The sequence below is a fragment of the Rissa tridactyla genome, chromosome 21, assembly GCF_028500815.1.
Source record: "Rissa tridactyla isolate bRisTri1 chromosome 21, bRisTri1.patW.cur.20221130, whole genome shotgun sequence".
Classification (NCBI taxonomy): Eukaryota; Metazoa; Chordata; class Aves; order Charadriiformes; family Laridae; genus Rissa; species Rissa tridactyla.
Window position 1 is genome coordinate 1328444 of NC_071486.1, and position 27590 is coordinate 1356033.

The 27590-nt window shown below is 56.9% G+C and overlaps 1 protein-coding gene across 3 annotated transcripts; it reads left to right on the forward strand.

Annotated features, from left to right (window-relative positions):
* Window positions 1–591: 591 nt before the first annotated feature.
* Window positions 592–26208, forward strand: ADORA1 (adenosine A1 receptor). Of its 3 annotated transcripts, none has more exons than XM_054181496.1 (3): window positions 592–630; window positions 1352–1737; window positions 25227–26208. In XM_054181496.1, the coding sequence occupies exons 2-3, from the start codon at window positions 1397–1399 to the stop codon at window positions 25858–25860; spliced, it is 975 nt and encodes a 324-aa protein (XP_054037471.1). In that variant the 5' UTR covers window positions 592–630; window positions 1352–1396; the 3' UTR covers window positions 25861–26208. The 3 variants fall into 3 exon arrangements, with proteins under 3 accessions (XP_054037471.1, XP_054037470.1, XP_054037469.1); XM_054181495.1 differs by lacking the exon at window positions 592–630 and adding an exon at window positions 860–917; XM_054181494.1 differs by lacking the exon at window positions 592–630 and adding an exon at window positions 1051–1163.
* The last annotated feature ends 1382 nt before the right edge of the window (window positions 26209–27590 follow it).

Here is a 27590-nt window from a genome sequence, read left to right on the forward strand (position 1 = left end):
CCAGTTTGGGGCCACCATTGCTCCACAAACCTTATCTGGACAGACCCTCCGCCTCCCCCAGCAGCTCTGGCTCCCACCAACACAGCCCCCTGTGCCTTCCTCCCTCCCCAGCATGGGGTGCAGCCCCCCCCGCAGCACCCAGAGGTGCCGTTCAGAGGATGAAAGGTGCTTCGGGGCTCACCCCCCACCCACCCCAGCGGCGATTTTGGGTGAGACGTTGTCAGCCAGAGCCCGGGCGAGCACCCCAGCTCTTTGGGCTGGTTCTCGTCTGATTTGGGGGGCCGGCCCCATGCCGGGGCTGGACCCGGAGCAGCGGCCGCTCCGTGCCCGGGTGATGCGCTGGGTCCTCCCTCACCCCCGGCTCCGGCTCTGCCTCCGTCCTCCCCCCTCCAGCTCCCCGCACCCTCTGCTCACACCCGACCTCAAAAACCGGTTGGGTCGCTAAAACCGGGACCCGACCTGTGTCAGGAGCTTGGGGCTGGGGCTGGCTCCGGCTCCGGCTCCGCTGCTGCCCCCCCCCGTCGGCTCCCCCCCGCCGCCGCTCACCCTGCCCCCCCCCTCCCGCCCGGCTCTGCCCCCTCCGCTTCTCCCTTCCCCGGTTCTTCCCGGGCCCGGCGAGCCCCAAATCGGGTGAGTCGCTCTTTAAACGGCTGGAAGCTGCACCATGTGATGCTCCAGCTCCGGCTGGGAGCTGGCAGAGCCCGCAAGAGCCGAACGGTGCCGGGCACCGGGGGACGCGCAGCGGAGCCCCGCTCGCCGCGGCGAGCCCGGTCCCCGCCGCCCCGAGCATCCCTCCGGCCGCCCGCCCCCCCCCATCCCCCCCCAGCATGCCCCCCGCCTTGCCCTGCGGGTGAAGACTTCTTGCTATTTTTGGGGTGAGGGCAGCCCAAAACAAGCCCTCGGCTTTGCAGGACAAGGTGAGGTGGGTCGGGGCCGGGCGGCTGCTGCCGGGCGAGGTCGGCGGGAGGAAGCAGCCGGGACCGGGGCGGGGGTGGGGGGGAGGGGGGGGAAGCGGGGGCTCCGCTCCGGCTGCATCGGCCCCGTGGGGCTCTGGAGGACGGTCCCGGAGCGGCCCCGAGGGGCGGGAGGCGGGGGGGTCCGGGGCTGGCCGGCGGCTCCCGCTCGCCCCGCAGCTCCGGGAGCGGTTGGGAAGCAGGATGGAGGTGGGTGCAGGATGAGCCCCCGGAGGGGAGGGGGCGGCGCAGCCCCAGGGGACGACACAGACGGGAGAGGGTTATTTTTCCCACCCCCCCCACTCCCCCACCCCCCGCCCCCCGCCGCACAGGCTGCATCCCGGCTCGCAGCCCGGTTAACGATGCCAGTCGCTCACCGCCTCCCCGTGCCTTTGCAGGTGACCGAGGGACCCCAGCGTGAGGGGGGGGGGGACCGGAGCATCATGGCACATCCCGTCTCAGCCTTCCAGGCTGCTTACATCTCCATCGAAGTCCTCATCGCTTTGGTGTCCGTGCCGGGGAATATCCTGGTCATTTGGGCTGTGAAGATGAACCAGGCGCTGCGGGATGCCACTTTCTGCTTCATCGTCTCGCTGGCGGTGGCCGACGTGGCCGTGGGGGCTCTGGTCATCCCCCTGGCCATCATCATCAACATCGGACCACAGACGGAGTTTTACAGCTGCCTCATGGTGGCCTGTCCCGTCCTCATCCTCACCGAGAGCTCCATCCTGGCGCTCCTGGCCATCGCCGTGGATCGATATCTGCGGGTGAAGATCCCCGTCAGGTAGGAAAGCCCATCGGGACTGGCTCTGCGGTGGCTGCTGTGGGGGTTAAAAGGGAGCGAGGATGCCCCAAACTCTGGGGGAGGCACTGGGAGAAAGGTTCTTCTTCCACATTGCTGACCCGGGCACATCTGGCCGCAGCAGCAATCGGGGCTGGCTGGGCCGGGGGCGTCCTGGAGCCTCTGGCAGCGATGTTTGGGGGTTCGGGGGGTGCAGGCAGAGATTGCATTGTGCAGCCGGCGGGCAGGGGAGGGCAGCCTTTCAGGGCGTACCCATGGCAGGGACAAAGTGCCCCCCCCTGCACATGGGAAGGCACGGTCGGGGTGCTTCGGGGATTGGAAAGGGGATGATAGATTTGCCTTCAGCCCAGGTTTTTCTCTGCTGTGGGGAGCCCAGGAGCCCGGGGGCGATAACCTGCTTGCTCATGGACACATGGGACACGGCTTTGGGGTTTTGAGGGACCGGAGGTGACAGCCCAGCACACCTCATGGGACAGGCTCACCCAGGAGAAACCGCTGGCTATGGGGCTGCCCCACAAATGACTCCTCTCCCTGTTTTTCCCCTTCTCATCATCTGTATCTGTGGTCAAAGCCAAGCCCATAGCAAACACTGTGGGGCATAAACGGTGGGGACGCACTTTATTTGAACTCTGCTGCTCCTGGAGGAGATATTTAACCACTTTGTGCCTGGCTCCCTCCCCGACGGGGCTGCAGCCCCTGGGGCTGGGGGGAGGCAGCCACGGGGCCGGGATGCTGCGGTGGGAGCCGGGGGGGGTATCAGTGGGGCTGGAAGGGGATGGGACACCGGGTGTCGGCACCACTCGAGTGCAGCCCACACATCCCGGCGCAGCCCCTCAATGCGCGGTTGCTGTCTCTGGTCTCCCTTGCTCCGTTCAAGGACATGCCCAGTCTGCAGGGACACCTTTGCCAGGCTTGTCGGCTCCGGAAAGGTTCCCGCTGCTGAGACCATTGCTGGAAAACTCAGCCTAGCCAGGATGGCTGAGCACACGCACAGCTCGTGTCACCCCACTGACGCCCTTGTAATTCAGACATGGGCTCCAGCCTGTTTGCTGGAGGGGTCCATGACCCTTGATCAGCACAAAGGCTCCCCAAAAGGTACCAAACCCTCTTGTGTTAGGTGCTGCTCGAGGGGCGTAGGACCCTTCCCAGGACAGGAATCACCTTCCTGTACAGGGAGACAGGGACAGGAGGCACCTGCATCGGGATCAGCTGGCTGCTCAGGGGTGCTCGGTGTCCCCAGATCCACTGGATCAGGCCAGAGATCTGTTGCTTTGGGGATTTTTCCCCCAGCCGTGGCCGGCACAGGCTGCTCGGTGAAGGAGCGTAAGGCAGAGTTGGGGTGGGGGGGGCACAGGATAAAACCACAGTCCGTTCGTTGCCCACACGATTTCGCAGGCTGTTCCCAACTTCCTCCCTAAAAGTGTGATTTTTTTTTTCCCAGTCTGAAAAAATCCTCGTCTTCCAACCCATCGGTGTAACCGCAGCGATTCTCACCCTGCCGCCGCTCTCGGTGCTTTTTTTGGTCCTCCTGCATCCCCTGCGCGGTGGGGATGGGTTCAGGTGTGGGAGGACTCAGGCTTTATACATAGCAACGCTGCCTGGCTCACGTCTGTCATTTTTCTAACGAACCCAGTCTTTTTTCCTCCCTTGCTGCCTCTGAGCATCAAATGGGCCTTTCTGGGGGGGAGATTTCTGCCCCGAATCCAGGAGTTTTGCTGGAGAAATATTAAGTTAGAGCCCTCCCCTGGTACATAATTTGGGTGCGTTTTTCTTAGGCAATATCAACCCTGAATTTGGTCGTCCTGTTTCGTGCCCGAACATTGGGCATTGTAGGATTTTTCCTCTGAATTTTTGTAGCCTACTTTAATACTGAAAGGCTTCATAGCCTCAACAAAAAGGGTTCAGCTTCGCTAGCTCCCCTGTTTGCTTATCCCTGGATGTTCCCTTCTTTCCCTGGCGCGAATTCCCAGCATTTGGCAAATGCGGTGTTCTTAGGTGATTTTTGTGCCCTGGGCACAGCAGCAGCAAAAAAAAAAACAACATTGGATCTTGCAAATAGGACTGAAAACGCTGCTAGAGAATATTCCCTGAATCTGAAATGCCTCAAGTTTCTCCCAACCTGTTGCCGGACGCTAAGAGATGATGCTGGAAGCGTTCGTACAGCGCTGACAGCTCGAATCGCGGCTTCCTGGTGTCGTTCCTCACCGTGACACCGAACCCACCGGTGTGCAAAGCGCTGCTGGGTGCGGAGAGCCTGCGGCACTGCGGCAGCACTCGGGTCCCCAGCAAGACACCCGCCGTGGGGCCGTGTCCATCATAGGGGCCCTGGAAGAAGCCAGCTCCCTCTCTGGCAAAGCTCCCCCTAAGCCCGTCACCCTTCGCCTTTATATTTGGGCTCTGTGGCCAGGTCTCCCTGGATTTGGGATATCCAAGGGGGATACAGCGCAGGAGGAGGAGATGACCCATGCCCACGTGTGGCTGCTGGTGCATGGTAGAACTGCTAATTTCCCGGAGGTCCACGGGCAGAAGCAGTCCCTGGCAGCGATGGCATCCCACAGAGATTTGCAGACAGGTGGGGAGCGATGTGGGGGGATCCCTGTCTCCGCCACATCCCTGGGGTGGCCAGGACACGCAGCAGGGGCATCCCCTCCGGCACGGGGCCAGCCAGCGTCAGGCACGGAGGGGACAGGGTCAGCAGACAGTGCCGCAGCCCGCTCCTCTGCCAAAGAAAGTCCCCAGATAAGCCTGGCACAGGGTGGCTGCTCACCAGCGTGACCCACACGTGGCCAAGGGGGTCTCATGGGCTGTTGTGTGCAGGATTCCCCCACCCCCATCCCCGACACCACTCTCCGCTCGCAGGCGGTCCTGGCTCTGCCAAGGCTCGGGGAGGGGGTACAGCGGGAAATGGAAGTGAATGCGTTTCAAAGAGGCAGCCGGCAGGGACGGGGAGCAGCAGAGAGGTTCCGTGCATCCCTGCTCCATCCTCCTGCCGACCGCCCCGCAAATGCCATCTCTGCTCCAGGCGTCCCCAGCGAGTCACGACTTTTCATTTCGGGTTCTATGAAGGGGTGTGCAAGGGTTTCCACGTCCCTGTCACGTACTGGGGCCAACCAGGGGGGAGATGCCAACAGGACCGTTGGCTGGGGAGAGTTGTCTGAAGGAGAAGCAAAGTCACCACTGGACTTTCCAGGCTTTCTATTTAATTAGGGGGAGCAAGGACTGGAAGCGCCGCTTGGCAGGGAGGGGGGAACATGGTGCATCGCAGCCTGGCTCCGGCTCCGGGCTGCCCACCCCCGGCCCCGGAGGCTGAGAGCTTGGGGGAACAGCCTACAGGTTTGCTCCTTCTTCCAGCAAAGCCACGGACCCGTCCCCTGCCCACGCACCCGCCGGAGAGCGAGCCCCGGGGTGGGGAGGTCGGGAGCTTTGCGGTCCCGGGGGTGGGTATTTGCTGGAGGCGCGTCTTCAGCAACCAGTACCCTGAGACATTTGTAGTGTGTCTCGGGATGGCAGCGGGAGGTGCCCAAGCGGCATCCGACACTTCGTCTCGGGCATCTTCCTCGCTCCTGTGGCCGTGTTGCCCAGGGACACAGAAACACAGAGGAACGTGGGCCACTCGTGCAAGGTGGAGGCCGATTTTGCAGGATGGAGAGGGGTTTTGCGTGGCTCTGAGTTGGCACCTCCTTCCTCCTGCTCTCGGAGGTAAACCCAGTGCACACCCAGCATGGTCGGGGGACGGGGATATCCCACCGAAACCTCTCCCTCTGCCCCAAACCCCTGGCTAGCATCCCTCCCGGCCACGGGGGTCTGAAGGATGCTGCCTCCCCCCAAGGGGCCTTTTCTCCACTGTGGAGGGATGCAAGAGCATCGCTTGGGATGAGCAGGCTGGAGCAGAGGGTACCACGCTCCCCAGCCTCCACAGGAACCGCTCTAAACATCTGGAAACCACCTAAAATAGGTTTGCTGCCTTCATGCTGGTGGAAAAGCTCCCATTTCCCCTCTTGCATCCTTCCTCCCCAGCCGGCGGCAAGGCAGGACCCCCGTCCTGTCGTCCCCTGCTAGCTGGGCACAGCGGGGTCCCCCAGCCCAGCCCAAACTTCCCTCTCGCATCTCCGGGAAGATGAAACGAGTTCAAAGGGAGGGGAAGCAGCCGACCGGGGGCGTCCGGCAGGAACCGGCCCCTCGGCATCCCCACGGTGGCGGCTGGCGGCAGGATGCTGGAGGGGACGGTGCCGGAGGGATGTTTATGGGGGGATGTAGCTCCTTCGGCGTCAGCCTCCGCTGGCCCAGGGGCCCCTGTCCCTGCTCTGAGATGCTGCGTTGGGCTTTTTGGAGAGGGACACGGCAGAAGGAGCTGGTGTCCTTGGCACACGCTGAACCACAGCCCCTTGGCCGGGGATGCTGGATGCACGGACACAGCCTGGTCCTGTCTTGATGTGTCCTTGGGGGTCCTCGCCTTGTCCGCTTCACTTGGACCACCAGCTCTTTCCTCAAATGCTTTGAAACACGCCAGGAAGATAAAAACTGGAGAAATCTGCTGGTAGCAAGGGCCCTTGTACGTGGGGGTCTCTCACTCCACAGCAGGGACCACCACCCTCGGTGCCTGGGCCCCGACATCGGGGTGCCCCCAGCAGCCCTGCCCCTTCTCACCCTGCGGCATCCCAGGGAGCATCCCGCCAGGGCGAGCTACATTGTGTGTTGCTGAAGGTTTCAAACGCACACGTGAGGCTGCAGAGCCACGGAAAGGAGACCAAACGGGGCTGGAAATTGCTAGGAAGCCGGGGGGGCAGGAGGCTGGTGCACAGCAGGGGGAGAGCCCAGGGTAAAGCAGGGTCTGCGGGTGGCTCTGCGGACAGCACAGCCATTCTCCGATGGTGAGCCTTATGAGATAGAACAGCTCAGGGGGGGCAGGAGCATCCCTCGGTCCTGGACTGCAGCGCTTGCAAGCCAGGAGACGAGGAGGACTTGCAGGAAGGACTTGCAGGTGACCTGCGAGCTCTTGGATGGAGCTGCTGGTGGAAGGGGGAAGCTTTCCCCCCTCAATTCCGCTGTTTTTCAGGCTTCTGCCTGAGCTCGGGCTCTTGCCGGGATTGCAACGCTCTTTCCCCTTCTCTCTGAGCCTGCCAAGGGCTGCAGGCGTGGGGCCAGCTGGGGCTGGGTCACAGGGAACCTAGGAAGTCTCGTCGCCCTCGGCCAGCTGGGTCGTGGAGCAGGACACGCGTCTGAGATGGTTTTCCCGTCTTTTTTTCACTGAGAGTTCATGGAGGGTCTTGGCAGGAGCGCAATGGGCACCCTGCTGCCATGGGAGGGGGGATGAGAAGGACGTCGGGATGAAACTCTGCTTTGGCCCAAATTCCCAGGCATCAAAGCATGTAAGGGCCCATGGGAAATATTTCCAGCACTCCCAATACTAAGTGCCAGGAAACTTGCCCGGACACCTAGGCTCTGAGACCCAGCAGATGTGTCCGGGATGGAGACAGGGGAGTTTCGGACCAGGCTGGGATGTGTGGTGGCCCCAGTGCCTGTGGGAGCTGGTCCCCTGGGGATTGTACCCAGCGAAAAGGGGAGGTATCCAACCTCAGAAGCAATTTTTCAGGCTGGCACGAGGGTTTCAACCCAGAGCAATGGGATGGAATTAAGAAAATTAAATGTACGCTCCATCTGAGGGCAATTTACTGGCCAGGCGATGGGTTTCACGTGTGCCCAGGGAGGCAAGGGTGACTGGAGATGCCTCTAGCCAGCCTGGCCAGAACAGCAGACAATAAGTGACGGCAGCGGCGAGCGATCCTGCCCAGCCAGGCAAGTGGATAAACCACACCGTGGCTCTTCCGAGGCTTATTTTTAAATTCGGAGAAAACATTTCAAAAGCATCTGGGTGACTCAGAGCAGGGAAGGAGCGTGAGCTGGGAGAGCTGCAGGGGGGGCTCTTACACCCGGGAGCTCATCTAGGTTTCTTTCAACCTCCGTTAGTCAACGAAAAGAGGCCGTCCATCCTTACAGGCCCTTGCCCCTGCAAAAGAAATGTGCATTTCCAGGGAAAGCATTCCCATTTTACCCGAACCAGAGAAATTCTGGGGACTGGCAGGTCTTTGCAGCCTCAGAGTGATTTTCTCTCTGCCTTTGCTGCCCTCCACCAGGTATATTTTTAGCAAACGAGGGTGACCTATGGAGACCTTCGTTCCCAAGGAACGGGCAGATCCGAACAGAGGATGGAGAATAAAAGGCAGAAACTCGAGTGCGGAGAGGTTTGCTGGAGACTTCGGGTAGTTTCTGAGCTGTGGTTTCCAGCCCCCCGCACCAGTTCAGTGTGTGGGTGCTAAACCGGAGCAAGCATTTCACAGCGAGCTCTGCTGGAACCAGATCCAGGGTGCACGGACAAGCTGTGGCCACTCCGGGACCAGGAGCTCAATTCTGGTGTCACCAAAATATTCGGAGCCTTGGAAATGGGAAGGGATTTACCAGCAGGTTATATTGGTCTCGAGATGCTGGTAAATACCCAGGCGAGCCGGTTTCCAGCACGACTCTGTGATCCGCAGAGTAATTTTCAGCCAAGAGCGAGCTCAGTCGGAGATCAAAGCCACCAGGGCTCTTCCCTCGGCGAGGGGACGGCTGGATGAGGCTGGGCGGGAGCGCGCACAGCTGCTGCAGCGGCGACGCCAGGCGTTTGCCGTCAGACGCAAAATCAGGTCACCCGAAAAAGCTGCAGCCGCTGCCGTGCCAGCCAGAGGGAAGCGGCTTGGGCTGTAAGCGGTGTCCCCGGCTCCGGGGCTCCTAGGGAAAACCCCGGGGTTTGCGGGTGTCCCCCTCCTCGGGGCGCAGCGAGGGTCTGACCGTGGGATGCTCCGTTCTCGGTATCACGGAGGGAAGGGGAGAAGAGCGGTGAATCCTCTGCACGTTGCGCTGGCCTTGCTGATATTTGGGATCATTTCCAAATGTTCTGGGAAAAATGCGTGGCCTCCAGAGACCCTGGGCTGGCTTCCAGGGCAGCAGCACCCTGGCTCATCCCAGCCCTTCTTCCGTGGGGCAAGACGAGGTCCCCGTGCTGGGTAATCTGCCCGGGGTATCACCTCGCCCTGACCCCGTTAGCTGCGAGTCAACATCTGTCCCTTCAGCGCAGCTTATGTCCGTCTGCGTTGCGCTGCAGGGCGATGGGTGAAAACCAGCTCCTTCTTGCTGGTATTTGCTCGCTACACCCCAAAATCACACTCTGGGAATATTTTCGTTGGTTTTTTTTCCAATTTCTACTGATTTTCAGGTTAAAGCATTGACCCTTGAAAATGCATCACCAGTAAATTTGAAGGCGTGTTCCCAGCCAGGGCAATAGCACATCTGCAGAGAGGGAAACTGAGGCACAGAGCAGCACCATGGCTCACGCAGGGTGACCCCACGGGGCAGGGACAGAGGCTGGGGCACAGCAGGTATGGAAGCTGAGATACGCCAGGACAGCCTGGCCTTTCTCTTCATGCCCTGTGCAGTGATCAGTTGTCACGACTGTGGCGGGGGCATCCAGCCGCCAGGCTCTTCCATGATCCCAGCCCATGCCATGGTGGTCCGTGCAGGAGTAACTCAATGAAACGGGGTTACCGAGGAGGCCAAATGGTCCTCCCGGGCTGCAGGTCCCTGATCTGCAGAGCCCGGACCCAAGAATGCCAAAAGTCACTCTTGTCGGCAATTGGTGCTGATTAAAAGTGACACCATCTCCATCCACTGAGAGCGTCAAAAGGGGCTGAGACACATTTATAGGGACGATGCCCTCAACAAGGGGAGTCCTGCCCATGAATTCATCCCGCAGGGAGCACAGACATCAAACCAGATGGAGATGGGTGGATGGAACCCAGAAAGGCTCTGCCACCTCCATAGCAGCGATTCGGGTGTGTTGGGCACCATCAACCCGAGAGGAACTTCTCTACAAAGCGGACAGAAGGGACACTAGCCAGCTTGCATTTCTTCATCCCACGGCAATATAAACTGACCATGAGGTCCCCATTGAGCAAAAGGTGAGGAGAACCAACAGCCAGGGCCACCCTGACATGGTGGGATGGACAGCGAGGTGTCTGCAGTAAGATGGTCCTGTGTCCACGGTATGGATAGTCTGTCAGACAGGTTGAGCAGCAGAGCCCCCAAAACACCTGGGGACATCCAGACAGACTGTCACACTCCCAACAGCACCACTGAGCACTTCAGAGATGGTTTTCCCTTTTCTGGAGTGACTGGGGTGTTTCCAAGGGCTCTGGGTTGGTGGAGGCCATGGTGTCCAGTTGGGGTTTGGTGTCCAGTGCTTTCCAACCACGATGCGCAGCTGCTGGCACTAAGACAAGTGAAACACCCTACAGAAGGAGGCTCTGCCAAAGCAAAAGCTGCTGATTCAGCCTGCCCAGTCCCGCCAGCCCAGCCTGGCCCTGCAGGCAGCGTGTCAGGAGTGAGTCAGGACCAGCTCACCATGGTGTGCGCCGTCACCCCGGCTGGAGCTGTGCTCAGGGCGTGCAGGAGCCCTTTGATGGGGAGTCCTGGGTCTTCTCCCACACCATAGATGGAAGAATGTGACTCCATCGGCAGGAGGTGTCATCATCACCTGGTTCCCGCCTCTGCTCCGCGCTGGCTGGAGCAGGCGATAGAGCAGAAATAAGTGACTCAGGGGGCTGGGGCTGGGTGCGCAGATGGGCTCAGGCACTCCTCTGCCACGGAGCCAGCACCGACCCCTTCCCCAGCCACTGGCTCTGGAGCCACAGGCTGGTGTCCCTGTCATTGCCCAGCCCTTGGCACGTGCATGTGGCGTCTGTCTTGCTCTGGTCGGACATGTGCCATGTGGCCACCAACGGCTGAGCCACCCTCAGCTCCTTTTACACCCCAGGGTGCATCACAGCAGGGCTTGTCTAGCCCATTCCCCATGTTAGGAGGAGCTTGACTGTGTCTTAAAAGTGCCAGGTTGACTTTGTTGACCAGAAACGGGAGTCTGGCCGTGGGCTTGGATGGAGACAGTTGGGACAAAGCCCCACCAGACTCCATTTTCAAAGTCGGATCTGGAGGGACTCCCAGAGCCACAGCTGCAGTTTGCAGTCAGTGAGGCCAGACCCAACGAGATCTCCAGTCCAGGACATCTCAAAGCGGCTTTGTACCCAAACACAAGGGACTATTGGACAGGAGGCCAGGCTCTGAGGGGACACGGCAGCCACTTGGCTGGGTGGCCTAGGACCTGCAATTTCCTGGGACTTCAAGGCAGAACAGGCAGGGCTGGGTAAAGGCTCAGGGACGGGGGCCACGGAGCCACTGCATCCAAATGGCTGTGCTTGAAATCAGCCTGACAGCAGGGAGGAATGACTCATCCCAAGGAGCCACAGAGCGAGCCTCGGCAAGGAGCGGGGTTTGGGTGGGACCTGTCGGAGCAGACGAGAGGGAGTCAAGAGGGGTCCGAAATTCAGAAAGTCGGCATATTGGCAGGTCTATATTCGGGTGCGGAGGCAGGGGGGACAGAAAGGTCGCTGCGACACAGAGAAGGAGGAAAACGTGGAGGAGGCACAGTGGTGAAATGACCTGGGAGATGAGTTTCTTCATGACGCACACGGGAGTCATTTCAGCGTGGAAAGGAACTGATGGGCTGGAAGAAAACCTCTGGCTGGAGGAAGGGCAGGGGAAAACCCTGCAGGGTCTTGCCTCCAGGGGTGTGAGGGAAGCCCAGGTGTGGACCAGGGGGGCTGCGGTCCCTGCAGACAGCGGGACATGGAGCATGGAGGAGACCACACGCATAAGGACAGGTTGAGAGTTTGTCCCCTTGAGGACAACAGCGCTACCTCAGAGCCTGGGGAAATGACAGCCAGCTAATACAGACAGTATTGGTTTATCCTGGAGGTAAATTAATGATTTTTCAAAACGTATACAGCAGGGATGGATGCAGGAGCTGAGAGCTGGAGAGAGCCCAATGTGCAGGTTGCCAACGGGCTGGGACGAGCGGTCCCAGGGAGCCGGTCCTTTTGGGACACATCTCATCCAAGGTGCCCTGAACTTTCAAGCCCCATGGAATGGGAAACCAGCCGTCCCAGAGGCTGTCCGGGCTCCTGGCAGGGACTTGCCTTCTCTGGCAGCACGGCTGCCCAGCTGCCGGGGCAGGCGCGCGGCTCTTGCGCGGGATGCCCAGTTGCAAGAAAGAGCGATTGATGCTCTCCAAGGCGGCCACAAAAAAACCCCACAGCCAGCGGGGTGTCCTGCAGAATAGCAATGAGCTGAGCACCCCCTGCTCCGCAGCACCCAGCCCCACTGCAGCCTGCCGCCGGGCACGTAGCCGCCTTTCTGACAGGAGGGCGGCTGAACGGGTAGGTCCAGGTACGAAGGAGACATCATTGGTGATGCCATTGTGAAGACAGTGTAAAATAACCCTGAGGCGTTGGGACCCTCCTTCCTATAGAGCACAGGCAGCAATTGCCTATGGGCTAAGGGCCAGATGGGTGACGGGGGGCAAACAGGGGAGGAAGGACCATTTTTGGCGATGTAGGGCAGCACAGGGCAGGATCAGCCACTGGAAACTTTGCAGCGTCTGGGTTTGGCCTTCACTGCACTGAGCCCGGTGGGACCCAGCGGCTCCCCCTCACACCCTTGCCCTCAAAGGAGGGCCAGAGGGCAGAAAACCGGGACATCACTGGCATGGTCTATCCGCCTTTTCTGGGCCATTTCTCTCCCTGCATCCAGAGACCAGGATGATTTTTCTTGGCCTCCTTCAAATAAGGGAAGCGCCAGCTCCTGGCACCAGGAAGGCTTTCTCATCCAACTCCGTTCATTTTGCTTCACTTGGCATGTCACAGCCCCCCTCTGCGACTCAGTTTCCCCATCTGTTCACAGGGGGAATGATGCTACAAACTCTCCGAAAGCACCGAGAGGCTGATGCTCAGAAATGCTGTCTCAGACATAGCCATAATTAGCACAGTCTTACAGACTAAATTATTCCTTTCTTTTCTGCGCTGGTAAAAACAATCAGCAACTTAAAGCTTGTGACATGCAAACATGAGACGCTCGTTTTCCTCAGTGCAAACGGCTCTGCTCACCCGCCACAGCGAGCGGCTGAGACAGGGAGAGAGCTCAGAGCGTGTCCAGATGGAGGTGGCAAAGCCGGCACAGAGCCAGACGGACGCCGCGTGGGTGCAGGCGAGCGGGGTCTATTTTTAGGGAGATCATTCCCCCCGTTCATCACTGCCGGGACACACGTGCTTTATGGACGTGCTTTATGGAAGGGTGATGGCCGGGTCCCTCTCAGGCTTTACGGGGACCATCACCGTCCTCGTGCTTGGGGAGGACTTGGTCGTGCCTGGCCCATGCATCCTTCATCTCCATGCCCTGCGCCAGCCAGGCTGCCTGGGCAGTCCCAGGCTATGTCTGCCCATTGCTCCTTGCCTGGATTTAATTGACAGAGTAATTAGGAAGATGCAGAGGGTGTAATTTATGCCTCGCTGATGCATTTGGCTTCAACTGGTCTTGGGTCTGAGCTCTTTCTCTCTGCCATCCTGATGGAAACACTGAGCTGCTTCCTTCCGGGCAACAAGGTTCAATCAGTTTTCCTCCAAGGGAATAAATAATCTTTTAAATCTGAAAGAGGAAACAGAGTTTAAATAATAAACTTCAGGTTTGCTTTGCACTTGCACTTTTTATTTGTTTTCTTGGCGAAAGATTGATTCTCTGCGGTGAGGGAACATTTGATTGCGGTGTTAACTGGAGCCTTCACTTTCAATTTGGCATTTCATTTGGATGATCAAGATATATAGATCTGGACAGATTCTTCCCAACATAAATAACTTGGTGGCTTGACACGTATGTACTCTGATCCTCACTTCTCCTGTTTCTATGGTGTTGTGGAAGGGCGAATAACACAGTTTTTACTCATACTTTGGTGGCAAGTTATGTTGGGTGGAAGTTGGAAGTCAAGTATAGCACAAAATGGCACCTCCAAAATGATTTTCACTAATTGAAAGTACATATAGCCACCTCATTAGCGTAAAAAAAAAAATAAATTAATCCAACTGCTTTTTGCATTTGAAATTGATCTTTTAATTAGGGGAAGTATGCGTTGGACAGAAGATGCTGAACTGGTTGTTTTGGGTTATGGTGTCCTCTGAGGTTTAGAAACAGTAGATCTCGTCGGCACTCCTGATTCTCATTTGGATGTTAGGCAGAGAAAACAACCTCCCTCGTTTTGCAGCTTCCAGCCAATTTTTCAGTCTTGAATGTACTAATCTCCTGAATCGGGCTAAATGCAAGAAGGGAAATGTTCCCTTTGCAGCGACAAATTGTGCTGTGAGGATCCTGGACAGCAATAACAAGTTGTAGCCTAAGAAACTGAGGAGTTCAGTTGTTGATTGCAAACTCAGGAGGCGGGTTAGTAAGCAGAAGTGTAAAAACCAAGAAATTAAAAACTAGCCAATACTAATCTCTTGCTCCAGATGTAATTATCTCTTTTTCTGAAGGGTCCTTCTGCATCGGAGAGATAAAGATCCACCTCAGCCCTGCCTCATGGCTGGGTTAATGCCTCTTCACAGGAGATGCTATCTCCCGTCTCCTGCCTCCCATTTACCCAGGGAGCGGAGCTCGATGTCCTGTCGGATGCAGATGAAATGCCAACGGCAGGTCTCAAGACCCTTCCTATTTCCTTTCCAGTTGGGATCTCTGATCTGCTCCTGCCTTTTAATGGCTCTCGGTGTTTTTCAGACTCACCTGGTTGGAGGTGTCCTCTGGGTACTGGCTTGTCCTTTGATGTAGCAGCATTCTCAGAGCGTGATGGTGACATGCAGGGAAGGACGGTGGCACCGGGCAACCTGCCCTGGTGCTGTACAGATGGCACCAGGCGCCTCCTTAGCTGGCATCTTCCTCCTAGCACGGCCGGCTTTCTGCAAGCCACAGCGTTTTGTGGGACGGAGCGTGAGCCATAGAGGCTCTCGGAGCCCCATCACACCAGGCATTTTATATCTGCCGCCTCATTTCAATTTCTCGTAGAGCCCACATTTGTCAGATTTGTTGTTTTAAGTGGTTTTTAGAGCTGCTTGCTTTCTTCGTCCTCCCCTCTCCCTGCTCCCTTTTCCATTTTTGGCGCTGACTTTCGGAGTCCTCCTTTCAAAGAGGCTCTTTTGCATGAAGAACAAAAAATATGCAAAGCATAGAAAAATTCAAATACAATACAAATAGTGTTTGAAAAAACACTGCTTTTATCCAGCAAAGTCCTGGATTTACACTGAAGATAGCCAAAGCTGCGTTTTATCCCTTCTCCTTTGTACTACACAAGTACGTCGCCCTGACTTCTCTAGTCACACAGAGACACGCAGAGACACGCAGAGACACGGAGAGACACGCAGGATCAGCTGCTGAGCCCGGCCTGGGCAATCAGCTCCCACCGTGACAGGGGCAGGGCTGATGTGTGAGAACCTTTGAGTTGGCCACATCCACAGGGTGATGGTCTGGCGTGGCGAGAGCAGATGACCTGAGACCAAGCGCATTGATCTTCCCACCACGATGCTGGGCAAGAAACACCACCAGCGCACTGTCCAGAGAGGGATGCACGTGGGTTTTGAGCGACTCCTCCTGAAAGCTTCTCGCCCTGCAGAAATTGCCTCCTGCCGGAGGTGTGGTTGCTCCCAGCATAGCAGGGGCTCAGACGTGTGATGGGGGCATGCGGGACCTGGACTGAGACTCAGACCCGTACTCCTCTCCAAGGAGATGGTGCCACACCACATTTCTATTTTTGACAGCCAAACTGTATAAACACTAAAAATGTCCAGGAAATTTATTGCGCAGGGGTAACACTGAAGCCAAGTCCACCATGCCCATCATGCTGTCCACCAGCGATGTAGCCAGCTCTCATCATTTCACCCCCGTCGCTTCGGGACTGGGCTGTTCCCCTCTATGTGCCCTAATTTCCAAAGTCCTGGTGCTGTAGAAGAATCTCGACTTCTGTTTCTTTTCTCTTTTAGAGGAGCACTTCTTGTGCTTTGCATTGCAGAGAAATGCTCAAAAATGCTGCTGCCTGAAACCAGGAGCCAAAAGACAAGAACATCACATTTTTTTCCCCTAGTTCTGAGATTCTGCAGCTCATTTCATGATTTTGCAGCTGCGGCCAACAGCGTTAAATCATTTCCCTCACACCTACCTCGGCGTCCTGGAGGGAGAAGCCAGTGATCCAGGAAAATCCTGGAGGGCTGTGACCACACATAGTGGAGCTGGGAGGGAGCCCTGGAGCCGCCTGGGTGTGGGAGACGGAAACCTGCCTCTTACCCCATAAGGAAGAAGGGAGCGAATCTGTGGCTCGGTGCGACTTGTACCCCATTGAGCAGGGACACCCTCAGGACTGTCACACAGCATCATGAGGGTGGCACATCCAGACCACAGACGCCCCAGCGTGGGTACTCAGCACCCTCGGGTGCACTCAGTGCTGCCCACGGCATCGGGCAGTCCCATCCCCTTTGGGGCACGGAGGGGCTGCGTGGGGTTAGAGGGCAGCACTCCCTGGCAGACAGAAATCAAATCATCATTTCCATCGGGCATCGGATGCCCTGGGTGTCCCCAAGCCCCTGCTTAACCCCCACCCCACCACGTCTTGGATGAGGGGGCTGAGCACCGGGTGAGTGGTCCTTGCTGAGCATTGCTGCTTACGCAGCGACAGAGCGCTTGAACCGGTCAGGATCCAGCTTGGAAACAAGATTAACTTTATGTGCAGAAAGGATTTATATCTGCTGCTGGGGTGAAGGATGCTGCTTGAAGGATGTGAGAAAAATCGCCTTTCTCATTAAGCAGCACCAGACAACGCACGCTCCTTTGCCTTCTTTGGACAACAGCAGTGTCTCCCCCGCAGCCGCGGCAGATCCTGAAGGGCAGGGACATCTGCGAGGTCCCTGTGCTTTCCATCCCTCCTCTCTGCAATCTCCAGCCCTCCTCTGCTCCTCCTTCCCCTTGCAGCACCCTGTCGCAGTGGGAGCCGCTGGGATGCCCAAAGGGAAGCCGTTGGCTCCGACCCACGGCGGACCCACCATGGAGGTTACTCACATCGCACTTCTGAGAGGAGGACAACTGGGCAAATGATCTGAAAGAAGCTCTGCAGTTACTGGAAGCCTGTGGTTTGTTCCCAAAGATGGGTTGTGATTCATTGCCAGAGCCCAGAGATTCCAGCGGCACAGATATCCCGAGCGAAGCAAGCTGCAGAGATCCAGCCAGCAGCTATTTCTCCATGGAGGCCAGGAGCAGCTCCAGGAGGGGGGTGCAACTGCTCGGCAATGAACTCATCCAGGCTGGTGTGATGTTGTGGCTGCTCCTAACATCCCAGCGACCAGAGATGTGATAAGACTCTTCGGCTCAGCAGGCAAAGATTTAACTCAATCCTCTAGCTGGAACCCGAAATACGGGCAGATTTAGACTCAAAAACCAAGTGTGGGTGTGTGGATGGGTATTGGGGAGCAGGCAAACAAGTCCTTAAGCAGCCTCATGAGGCTGTGGGTGATGCTGCCCCATGGCAGATGCCAAGCTCGAGGTGGGCTGAGCTGTGGTGTGTGCTTTGAGGCTTGGTCCCACCGGGGCTGATGGCACCCAGAGAGCGGCAGAGGTGGGGGGATGTGTCTGGCCTCTGGGTCCCCGCCGCGGACTGCTGGAGCCGGGGGAGGACACCTCTTCCCACATTTGTAGCCATCCGCTGGATGGACATCCCTGATGGGCTCTCATGTTCTCTACGGCCAGCCTGGGGTGAAGATACCCTGGCACAGCCTGGCTGCCCTGTAGAAGCGTCATTCCCCATTTTCAGGCATTTTAGACCATAAAGCTCTTTTCTACCTTATGTCTCCTGCTTCTTGTGGGGATACTCGTGTCCCTAGTGCTGCTTTTGGATGTGCCCACAGCCCTCAGGGATCCCAGGTGCCTCCAAGACCCCAGGAGATGTGTCAGGGTAGGTTGAACCCACACCAAGGCAGCGGTTATCTCCCCAGACCCTGTCTGGAGTCCAGGAGGGCTGCAAATGGTCCGGGTCCCTGCACAACCTGCTCTGCCATAGCTCAAAGCACAAAACCTCCTTTTTTCTGTCGCTTTCTTGCTGTTTGTTGGAGCTGTGGCCAGCTCCAGCTTCACCCACCGCTAAACAAAGCACTCACCAAAGCCCTGGGGACGCCATGTCTCAGTGTGTGAGGACCAGTCAATTTTGGCAGGATGGATTTGTTCTCATAAGCCTCATAATCATCCTCGCCTTTATCCATTAAAGAATTACTGGCTAATAAAAGCAGTTACAGACATTTGGTGGACTTGCCAGCTGCTTCACCCAGCCATAGCTGCTTGTGCTTTGCAGTCACTTGTTGCAGAATAATTCCTGCTCAGAGAGGTTTTAGGATGGTAAAGCCAAACCCTGGACACAGACTGGGCCAGGAGGAACTTCAGTGGCGTGCACACAACCCAGAGCACTTATGGACCTGTACACACCCACACACATGTTTTCAGCCTCTTTCCTGGTGGCTTTGGACCAGGTTTGCGTTAAGCAGGCTCGTGGTGTGGTGCCGTCTCCCTCTTGCTGCAGTGGAGGAGACCCAAAGTGTTCTGGGAGCAGAGGTCCTCAAAGAAGAGGGTTGGTCATGCCCAGCTCCTCTCTCTGCTGAGCCTGGGGTGCTGAGCTGCTGTAACTCCAGGTCACCCCATGTGGGCTGAGCTGTAGGGCTTAGAAAGGTGCCAGCTCCTTGTAAGGCTGATGCCAAGCAGAAGGGACACCATATGGGGAGAAAATTCTTCTATGAGTCTCAACGGGGTGGTCCCAGCCTCCTCCACAGGGTGCTGTTCCAGCTGCGGTGGCAGCCGTGACCTCTGAAATCATGGCTTGTTGTACACAGGGGGACTGGCAGCAGCATGGCAGGGAGGACCTGGCACCCGTCGGGGACATCCATCCCTGGAGTACCTCGCAGACTCACAGCTTTGGACCTCCTGCCCCCACCTCTTCTTGCAGCAGTTGACTCAGGGAGCAACGAGCACCCTTCTCCCATGGTCCCCTGGGCTGTCCCAGCGTGTGCTCCAGACTGGGGCAGCTGGTGATGATGGGAGCAGGGCAGCCCTGACCTGGGCTCTGTCCCGATGGGTGCCAGAGAGGTTTTAGGTGGAGATTTGGGATGCAGACCCATCTGCATGGGTGATGGATAAAAGGTGTCGGTTTCCCATTGCTGCCTCTCCTGCTGCGGGAACCTGCTGCAGCCCCACCAAAAGTGTGACCTGTAGAAAACCTAACGTTGTCCTCACCCAAGTGTCCCCTCCAGCTGAGCTCTCACTCACTCTGAGCAAACAGATGGCACCAGGCAGGGATTTTCCTCCTCAGCTCCTTTTAAATCAGTTCCTCAAGGTCACGCGAGGAATCTGAGGCCAGGACAGTTGAAACCGCCTCGCTGCAGTCACCTGGCCTGTCCTCTCCCACCATGTCCCCCTGTCCCCTCTTGTCCCAGGGGCCTGCTGGCACTTCTCAGGTTTCTCCCACATCTCAAATTTCTTGCAGACCAACCAACCAGAGGTGCTGGGAGGGGACAGTGCACAGGGTACCTTGGGTCCTTCTGGTCCCTTTGGAACACTAGGAAGTGTCTCTGTGGTAGGACATTGGTGTCAGGCTGGAAATACTGTGCTTATGGAGGCTGCTGGGCTATTTTGATACAGGACAGGGGTTCCATCACCAACCAACACCAATGTCCTTGCCGCAGAAGGACACACTATTCTGGCTCACCTGAAAGACTCTCCAGGGGTTTTGGATCAGTTTTTTACATCTTTCCTTGCCAGCTGGCATCTGACAAGCAACAAGCCTGGGATTTTGGGATCAGGACTATCCCCCTTGCATCCTAGAGGAGATGCTGATAGGGCCAGTCTCCCCCCTTCCAAGCATTTGTAGGAACAGGCTGTAATGGAGGGCTCCATCCAGCTACTAGCTTTGGCTGATGTTGGTTGACGTCAGTCCCTCCCAAGGCCACCGCTCACGTGGTGACACACCCACCAGCAGTCACAAACACACATTTCTTCTGAGGTAGAAAACCAGAAGTGATGTGACCATGATAGCAACGTGCTGAAACAGTGTCGGCATCCTCCTGCCCAGGAGATGTTTTCTCACATCACCTCCACGGTTGTGTCGTTGCCACCTGTCAACCCCATCCTGGCTGCGAGAGATGCCGGGATGACGCAGGAGGGTGTGAAACGCCTTCATGGTGGGAGCCATCCAACAGCTCCAGTCATCTTTGCAGACAACGTGGGCCCATCACTAGCGTTGACTCGCTGCAGTTGCTCGATGAATGCTGTCAGGAGTGTCAAGGTCTGGGAGGCTGGTGTTTGACCCCAAAGAGTCTCAAAGCTCCCAACTGTCACATAGGAGGGATGTGAACAAATAGGAGGTGCAGTCAAATGATGCAAGGGGGACGCTGGTGCTAGGAGGCATTTATGCCAATTCTAACAGACCTTTTTAGAAATTTCTAAATCCTTGATAACCTTCAAGATTTTGAACTTTGGGTTTTTACCTAAACGAAGCGCAAAAGAGATCTGAAGGGAAGGAGGGAAATAGCCAAAGCAAGAGACTGAAGAAGGAATAAACTTTTCATGTCCAGGGTGAGACGTGACAAAGGAGCCATGATCAGGATCCTTCTGTCACGCAGTGTCCCTTCTGCAGCACTTCCCACCTTGTGCGGGTGCCCAGGGACCTCCTCGTCCCAGCCCTGAGACGTGGCTGAGATCGTCCCTCACAGCTGCCGGATGACACTTCGCATTTCTCAGCTTCACATTTCTGAGCAGCTTTGATCACCAACATCCGAATTTTCCCACCCAGTGGCCTCCAGGACACTGAAAGATCTGAAGCAAAGTTGCAGCCAGAAAAAAGGAGCAGAACCCAAAATGCTCTGGGATCAAAGCGCTTTTGTCTAGAGATTTCCAATTAGATCAGGACATGCTCTGGCTGCTTCTCCTTGCTGCGTTCATAGCGCAGATGAGCTTCATGTCAGCTTGGCCTCCTTTCCTCCTACCATGTTGGCTCCAGCTTCATTTCATTAGCGATGGCCTGCCTTCATTAGTGAATTAATTCCCCAGGAACTGCACTGCAATAAGGTCTACCAGAGCAAGGACCAGCGAAGCTGCATTTTGGGGCTGGCTGGACAACTGCAAGTATTTTATGGACAAAAAGGATATTCACAGAAATACTAAAAAAAAACCCAAATTTTGTTCAAACCTGACCTGAAATCTTTGAAGCTCTTTCAACCCCAACAAGAGGAGGTGTTTTGTGAGTTAGATTTGGATTGACCTGTGGGGTTTAGGAAACGAGCTCTCGTCTCTCTCTTGAGGGTCAGACCCCAAGATAAAAGTTAAATCAATAGAAATGCAATGGATGTGCCACTCTCCATTTATTTTCGGATGTGTCCTAATATGTTATATGGCCATGGGGGCTTTGCCCACCCCGTGCCAGACACCTGAAGAGCAGGTCCTGGGCTGAGCTGGGCTCCCTTGGCTGCAGCAGAGAGGGATGCAGAGGTCTGGCCACTTCAAGATGTGGCAGAAGAAGTTGAATCTAGTCTGGAAATGATGAGCAAAGGGAAAGGAGGGTGGGTAGCATCCTCGAGGTGAGGGCCTGGGGAGCATTTCATGATCTCCTGGAGAAAAGGGGCCTCAGCATCTCCCCCAGTGACTCCATCCTCAGCCCAAGAAACTTTGTTTGACTGCAACGTCCCCTGGCACATCCCACCACGAGGCAGCATCTCTCCCTGGAGGACCCTGCTCCATGTCTCCCCGTCAGCTCTGCACAGCCCTTGGGGACCATTTGTCTGCCTCCACCTCCACCCATCACTTCTTGCACTTCCTCTGGGGATACAAACAGCACTCTATTGATAATTGATATTTTGCCTCTTTGCATTATTTTCCAAACCCTCAAAGACGTTTTTGTTCCACACCAAACCAAAGCTCCTGCTCATCCCATTTCACCAGGGTATCAGTGAGGCTGAACAGTGGCTGTGCTCCCTCCAGGCTCCTTTCTCCTGGCCTTGGCAGGGCGTCCTGGAGGACTTGGGGCGATGCCCATCTCTGTGGGGAAGGGATGGCGCAAAAACCACCAGTGAGGGAGGGCAGGAGGAAAATCTAGCAATTATGGTCAGGCTCAAAACCCCACAGACAAAGGAAACAAACCCAAATTGCATGATGATGGCGGTGACTGTGATCATGGATGTTTTAGTCACAGCTGTTAATAAAAATAATAGTAGTAATAAAATTGTAATGATGCTAGCAATTGTTCCAATGCTGATGATAATAATAAGATTATTTATTAATTGTGAGCCATTATCAGCATTATCTAGTGCTTCTGCCTCCCAGACCCATCCCGAACTCCAGCCCTATCATATTAATGCAAAATGAGGTAAACGAGGAAGACTTTTTCTTCATGGCATAACCAAGGCAGAAACACGGGAACAGCAAAGTCTGTCCCTGACCCCTCTGCTAATTGTCCCCTGCCAAACCCCGTGTGCGATGGGGCTGAGCATTAGGTGGGATCTTGCATTTCCCTCCTTTGGGTAGGATTGTCAGCCTCCAGAGCAGCTGAGCCCTGTGAGAGCTGCATGGTCAGACCTGTGGGGCGGACGGAGGAGGAACTCAAGGTCATTTTATGGCTTTTGTAGGGCTCCATGTAGGGGTGACGGGGGGCAGTGGGCACCGGTCAACCCCCGGGGAGCACGTGTCCCTGCAGGTGCTGCAGCTGCCTCTGCCCTTGGCTTGTTGCTTGAAGGAGCAAAGGGAACAAAAGCCACGGTTCCAAATGTTGTTGATTTCTATACGTTTTTCGGGTTCAGCTGTGGTTCCTGTGACTGTGATGCACACATGCAGGGGGATGCACAGACAGGTTTTGCTCTCATCTGCCCGCTCCTTCTGCAGTGCCACGCTTAAGCTTCGTAGCACGAAGTGAAGCAAGGAGCAGGGAGAGCCGGGTCCTTACACTCCAACCATTGTGGGTGTCGGGCCAGGGATGTGCAGCCAGGTGGCAGGGATGGATGTGCAGCAAGGAGGGATGGACGTGAACCGTGGCAGAGAGATGGATGTGCGGCAGGGAGAAGGGATGGAGGCGCAGCGAGGTGGGAGCATCCGTGTGCGGCAGGGAAGAGGAGAGATGGATGTGTATTAACAAGGGATGGATGTGTATTAAGAAGGGATGGATGTGAATTGAGAAGGGATGGATGTGCAGCGAGGAGGTGGGAGGGACGTGCACTGAGGTGGATGAGCAGCCAGCAGCACATGGGGTGGTTACTCTGCTATGTGTGTGTTACACCCTGTGGACCATGTGGGCTTGCGTGCACCCGGGGACCTGAGGTCTGCACGACCTCCACAGCTGTCCTGATAGCCATCTGCAACAACACATGGTGTTCTGGAGCTGCGGGGGGCCGGGACCGTCCGGGCTGGGCCCCCCGCAGCCGTTCCCCATCCCCTCTGCCTTGGCTGCAAGAGTGAACACTGCGTTCCTCTCATCCAGCCCTGTCTCGGTCTCAGTGCTCCTTCTGTCCCCTGCGCTCCCCAAACCCAGGCGTGAGGGCAGGGGGAGAAGGGGTGGGTGCCCTGGGAGCAGCTCGATCCCTGGGTGCTGGCTGCAAGCCCTGGGAGGGTGTTTGGGGATGGTGGTGGCACGGCTGCTGCTCAGCAGCCTCGTCTCTCCAGCGGTCGCTGTTGCACAGGTCTGCAGGACGGGGAGCACCCAGGACCACAGCGCATTCAGCAAAATCAGGAGAAGACCCTAGAAACCCCTGGGAGTGGGAAGACGGGACACAGCCTTGGATGCAGGGATTGCAGAGAGGGAAGGAGTAAAGGGGGGTGTGTGTGTGCGGTTATTTCTAGTGTCCCCCCACCCTGAGCTGCTCGAACCTGGGAAGGTGGGAGTGGGGCGTCATGGCTGGAAGGGCACGTCATCCCTCCCTAAGGGCCTGTTGTTGGTGACATGGGGTGCACGGGGCAGCACACAGCCCTGCGGCAGCCTCTGGTATCCCTCTGCCATCCGCTGCTCCCATGCCCCCCCCACCCCCCTTTCCTTCTCTTGTCCCACAGCGCTGGTGCTCTCCCACCATCCCTCATCCTCCCCGTGCCCCGGCTCTCCCTGCCCCGCATCTTTCTCAGGGTCTCCTGCCCTCTCTCCTCCCCACAAGGAATAAATCACCCTCCGGCTCCAGCCTCGGCTCTCAGAGGAAACAGCAGCCCACATTGCCACCTCCTTCCCATGGGACCTGGCTGCCTCCAGGATGCTGGGAATCTGTTCCCAGACCAGAGGGCGTTCATTCGGGAAAGTTCTTGGGCACTGGTGGCTGGACCCTCTGGACCCATGGGGACTGATGTCCCCCACCCCAGCCCATGGCCCTCCATGCTCCCACCCTGACACCTTGTCCATGAGGTGGGTCTTGAGAAGGGACCTTCAAAGGGGAGGGAGAGTGGGTTTGGGTGCTTGGCTGTATTAAAAAGCCCAGAAAAGCACCATTTTTCCAGCGTGGGTAAAGGCTGCAGACATGCAGCAGGGAGTGCTGAGCATCACGATGGAGATCCAGGTTTGCCAGCCACCTCCACGTGGTTCTGTGGCCAGGTTAACACCGGCATCACTGAAAAACCCAGCAAACAGTCAGTAAAATGTGCTTTGTTCAATCCCCTCCAGTGGAAAGCAATAACACTTGGGCTGCAAATATTCTCGGCCTCCAAGGAGAACCTTTCTCCTATGAGGGACAGGGGGAAAAAATCAATCTAACAGGCTCCACTTCCCGCTTGGAGAGCTCTGTAGGGACGAGCCCAGCCCTGGCGTGCTCCCTGGTGGCATCAGGGAGGGAGCAGAGCCCAGCCAGAGCAGCGCTCTCCTCCTCCTCCTCCATCCTTTGGCACCAGCCCATTCGGAAAGAGGGTTTTGTCGATGGGCCCAGCACATTAGGAGATGAATCAGGCTGTGCCCAGAAGCTTCCGCAGGGCTCCATTAGCCCCAGCGGATCCTTCCTCCAGCCTGGTGCATCCCAGAGGACGCTTTTGCTGGCGATTTCCTCCCCTGGCACAGGGGCAATTGTCTGGGACGGGGTGCCGGCAGGGCTGGTGTGCGTGGGGAGGAGAGGGTGACCTGCTGCTCTGGGTGTAGGTTGCTCAGACATAAGGTGGGCTGCCAGAGAGACATCAAACCCCCCCTAGATATGAGGGTTGAACACGCTGTCACGCTGCAGGTTGCTAATGCATTTCCTGGCTTGGCATCAACCCCCGGAGCTCCAGGATCATGTCTGAGGTCTCTGCTCATCCCTGGGGCCAAGGGTGGTGGTGGTGGGAGACAGGGTGAGGTTCCCCAGGGCACATGCAGAGAAACTAGGCCGTTAACACATCTATCAGGACAAGCTGTTACTGATTGCCAAGGAAGGGAGTGAGGAGCATCATGCCACTGCAGCATGGGCACTGCCACCTCACGTGGGGCAGCCTTAACCCCAAGGCAGACCATCCCGCTTGTGTTTAATTCTTTCTTGCGGTTGTTGTCTCTTCCACAGGTATAAGAGCGTGGTGACACCCCGGCGGGCAGCAGTGGCCATCGCTTGCTGTTGGATCGTCTCCTTTCTGGTGGGACTCACTCCTATGTTTGGCTGGAACAACCTGAACAAGATGCGGAGGACTCAGGAGCTGAACGCCAGCCACACAGAGTTTGTCATCAAGTGCCAGTTCGAGACGGTCATCAGCATGGAGTACATGGTGTACTTCAACTTCTTCGTTTGGGTCCTGCCTCCCCTGTTGCTGATGCTTCTCATCTACCTGGAAGTCTTCAACCTCATCCGCAAGCAACTCAACAAGAAGGTCTCCTCCAGCTCCAACGACCCCCAGAAGTATTATGGGAAGGAGCTGAAGATCGCCAAGTCGTTAGCACTGGTCCTCTTCCTCTTCGCGCTCAGCTGGCTCCCTCTGCACGTCCTCAACTGCATCACCTTGTTCTGCCCATCCTGCGAGACACCGCACATCCTCACCTACATCGCCATCTTCCTCACCCACGGCAACTCAGCCATGAACCCCATCGTCTACGCCTTCAGGATCAAGAAGTTCCGGACAGCCTTCCTGCAGATCTGGAACCAGTACTTCTGCTGCAAAACCAACAAAAACGCCAGCACCACCACGGCCGAGACAGGCAACTAGGAGCTGGGAGAGAGTGGAGAGGGGTCCCCCGTGCCCAGCCTGGTCCCCGTCTGGCCGCTGCTCCTGCTGCCAGGGGACGGGGCAGTGAGGACACGGGAGGGCTGGGTTCACCAGCCCTGTGCAATCCGAACCGCTGTGTCCCCCAGCTGCGCCAGGGGGTTATTTATTCACAAGCATTGTACTGTTTTGATATTGTAGCCTGCACTGTCCCTTTCTTTTTTTTTTTCCTGTTTGTTTTTGGTTTTGTTTTGTTTTGTTTTTTAAAGCGTTGCCAAGTATTTAAGGAGAAATTGTACAGACAAAGGCACGGTTTATCTTCATGCAAATAAAGTAAAATGATAAAAACCGCCCAGGAGGTCCTCTGCCGTTGATGGAGACCTCTGGCTCCTTGGAGCAATGCTGGGGGCACCGCAGGTTCTGGCCCCCACATCCATGGACCCACGGGGGTACCGGGGCAAAGGGTGGGAGTGAAGCTGCTGAGAACCAGGGCAGTCCAGGGCAGTGTGATTTCTGCAGCTCTGAAGCTGGGAGCTTTCAAGCCCTTTCTTTCCCCTTGGTAACCCGGGAGAGGTGAGCTGGGCGGAGACATGGGAAGAGGTGGGAAAAAGCATCCCATGGCCATGCCAGCGCCCACAGGGTGATGAACCCACCACCCCCACAGAGCAAAGGGTCAGTCTCCAACTCTCAGCGCTACCAGAGAGGTAGGTAGAGGGGAGAGGAAACCCTGAAGCATAACCCCAGAGCACTCTGCAAGAAGTACCCTTTGCTGCCCCGATGTCTCCCCACGCACCCCAGCAGCACCCGCCACCCCTGCGAGCTGCACCCAGGGAGCTGTGTGCCTTCCACGTGTCTTCTGTCTCCTTTTACTTTGGCTTTGAGTCATTTCCCCCCTCTTTTCTCCTGCCTCTCTTCTGTGCAAAGCAGTAGCGAGTCTCTCCCAGCCCCTGTTTGTCTCATCTGCCCCATGTCGCTCCCTACCACCCTCCCTGTGCAGCCAAACCCTTTTGACCCAAACTTTGTGGGTTAGTTACTGCAGCCACCCCCACGGCCTGGGGGGGGGCAGAGGGGCACCTGCACCCATTTGGGGGTGAGTGGGGGACGTCTGCAGGCCACCGTGTTGGTGTTGATGTTGCCACAGGGGCATTTGCCCACCCCCATATGTCTCCCCTGGGTTTAGCCACGAGCAGGGTGTATTGTCGGTCACATTTGAGGAAGGGGTGGCTGGAGATGGACCATCACCCCCACCCAGCTCTGTGGTCCCTATAGATGCTGGCTCTGCAGCAGGATCTTTTTCAGGGTTGAAGTGGTGGTGGGAAGAGTTAATTCGAGTTAATTGGGATTCTTTTCTTATCAGCATCCCTTGTTCACCAGTCTCCCATTGGAAACACACTTCCTATGACCCTTCCCCTGCCCCGGCAGGGTTGTGCCCCTTGGACGTCACTGACGGGCAAAGCCACTGCAGCAAGTTCCCGCAGGGGCCGGGAGGGGTGAGTGGTGGGTGGGTGAGATTTATGGGTGGCTCGTTAGCCGGCCATGGAGAGCAATGCCACGCACATGTAGCACAGGCAACGGGGCTGCTGGGTGTCCCCATAGCCCACCGCTGCAGCCAGCTCTGTTTAGCCTGGAGGGCTCTCTCTTGGGAGGAAGAGGAGGGCAGCAAAGAGGGGTGGGAGGAAGGACGAGGGGCTCAGCTTCCCACATTTTGCAAGGGCCTCAATATATCCCATCCC

What these genes read in the sequence shown, in the direction of transcription:
- ADORA1 (XM_054181494.1), top strand. An exon ending in CGGGTGAAGATCCCCGTCAG is followed by an intron (nt 1,738 to 25,226) that starts GTAGGAAAGCCC and finishes TCTCTTCCACAG; the next exon opens with GTATAAGAGCGTGGTGACAC.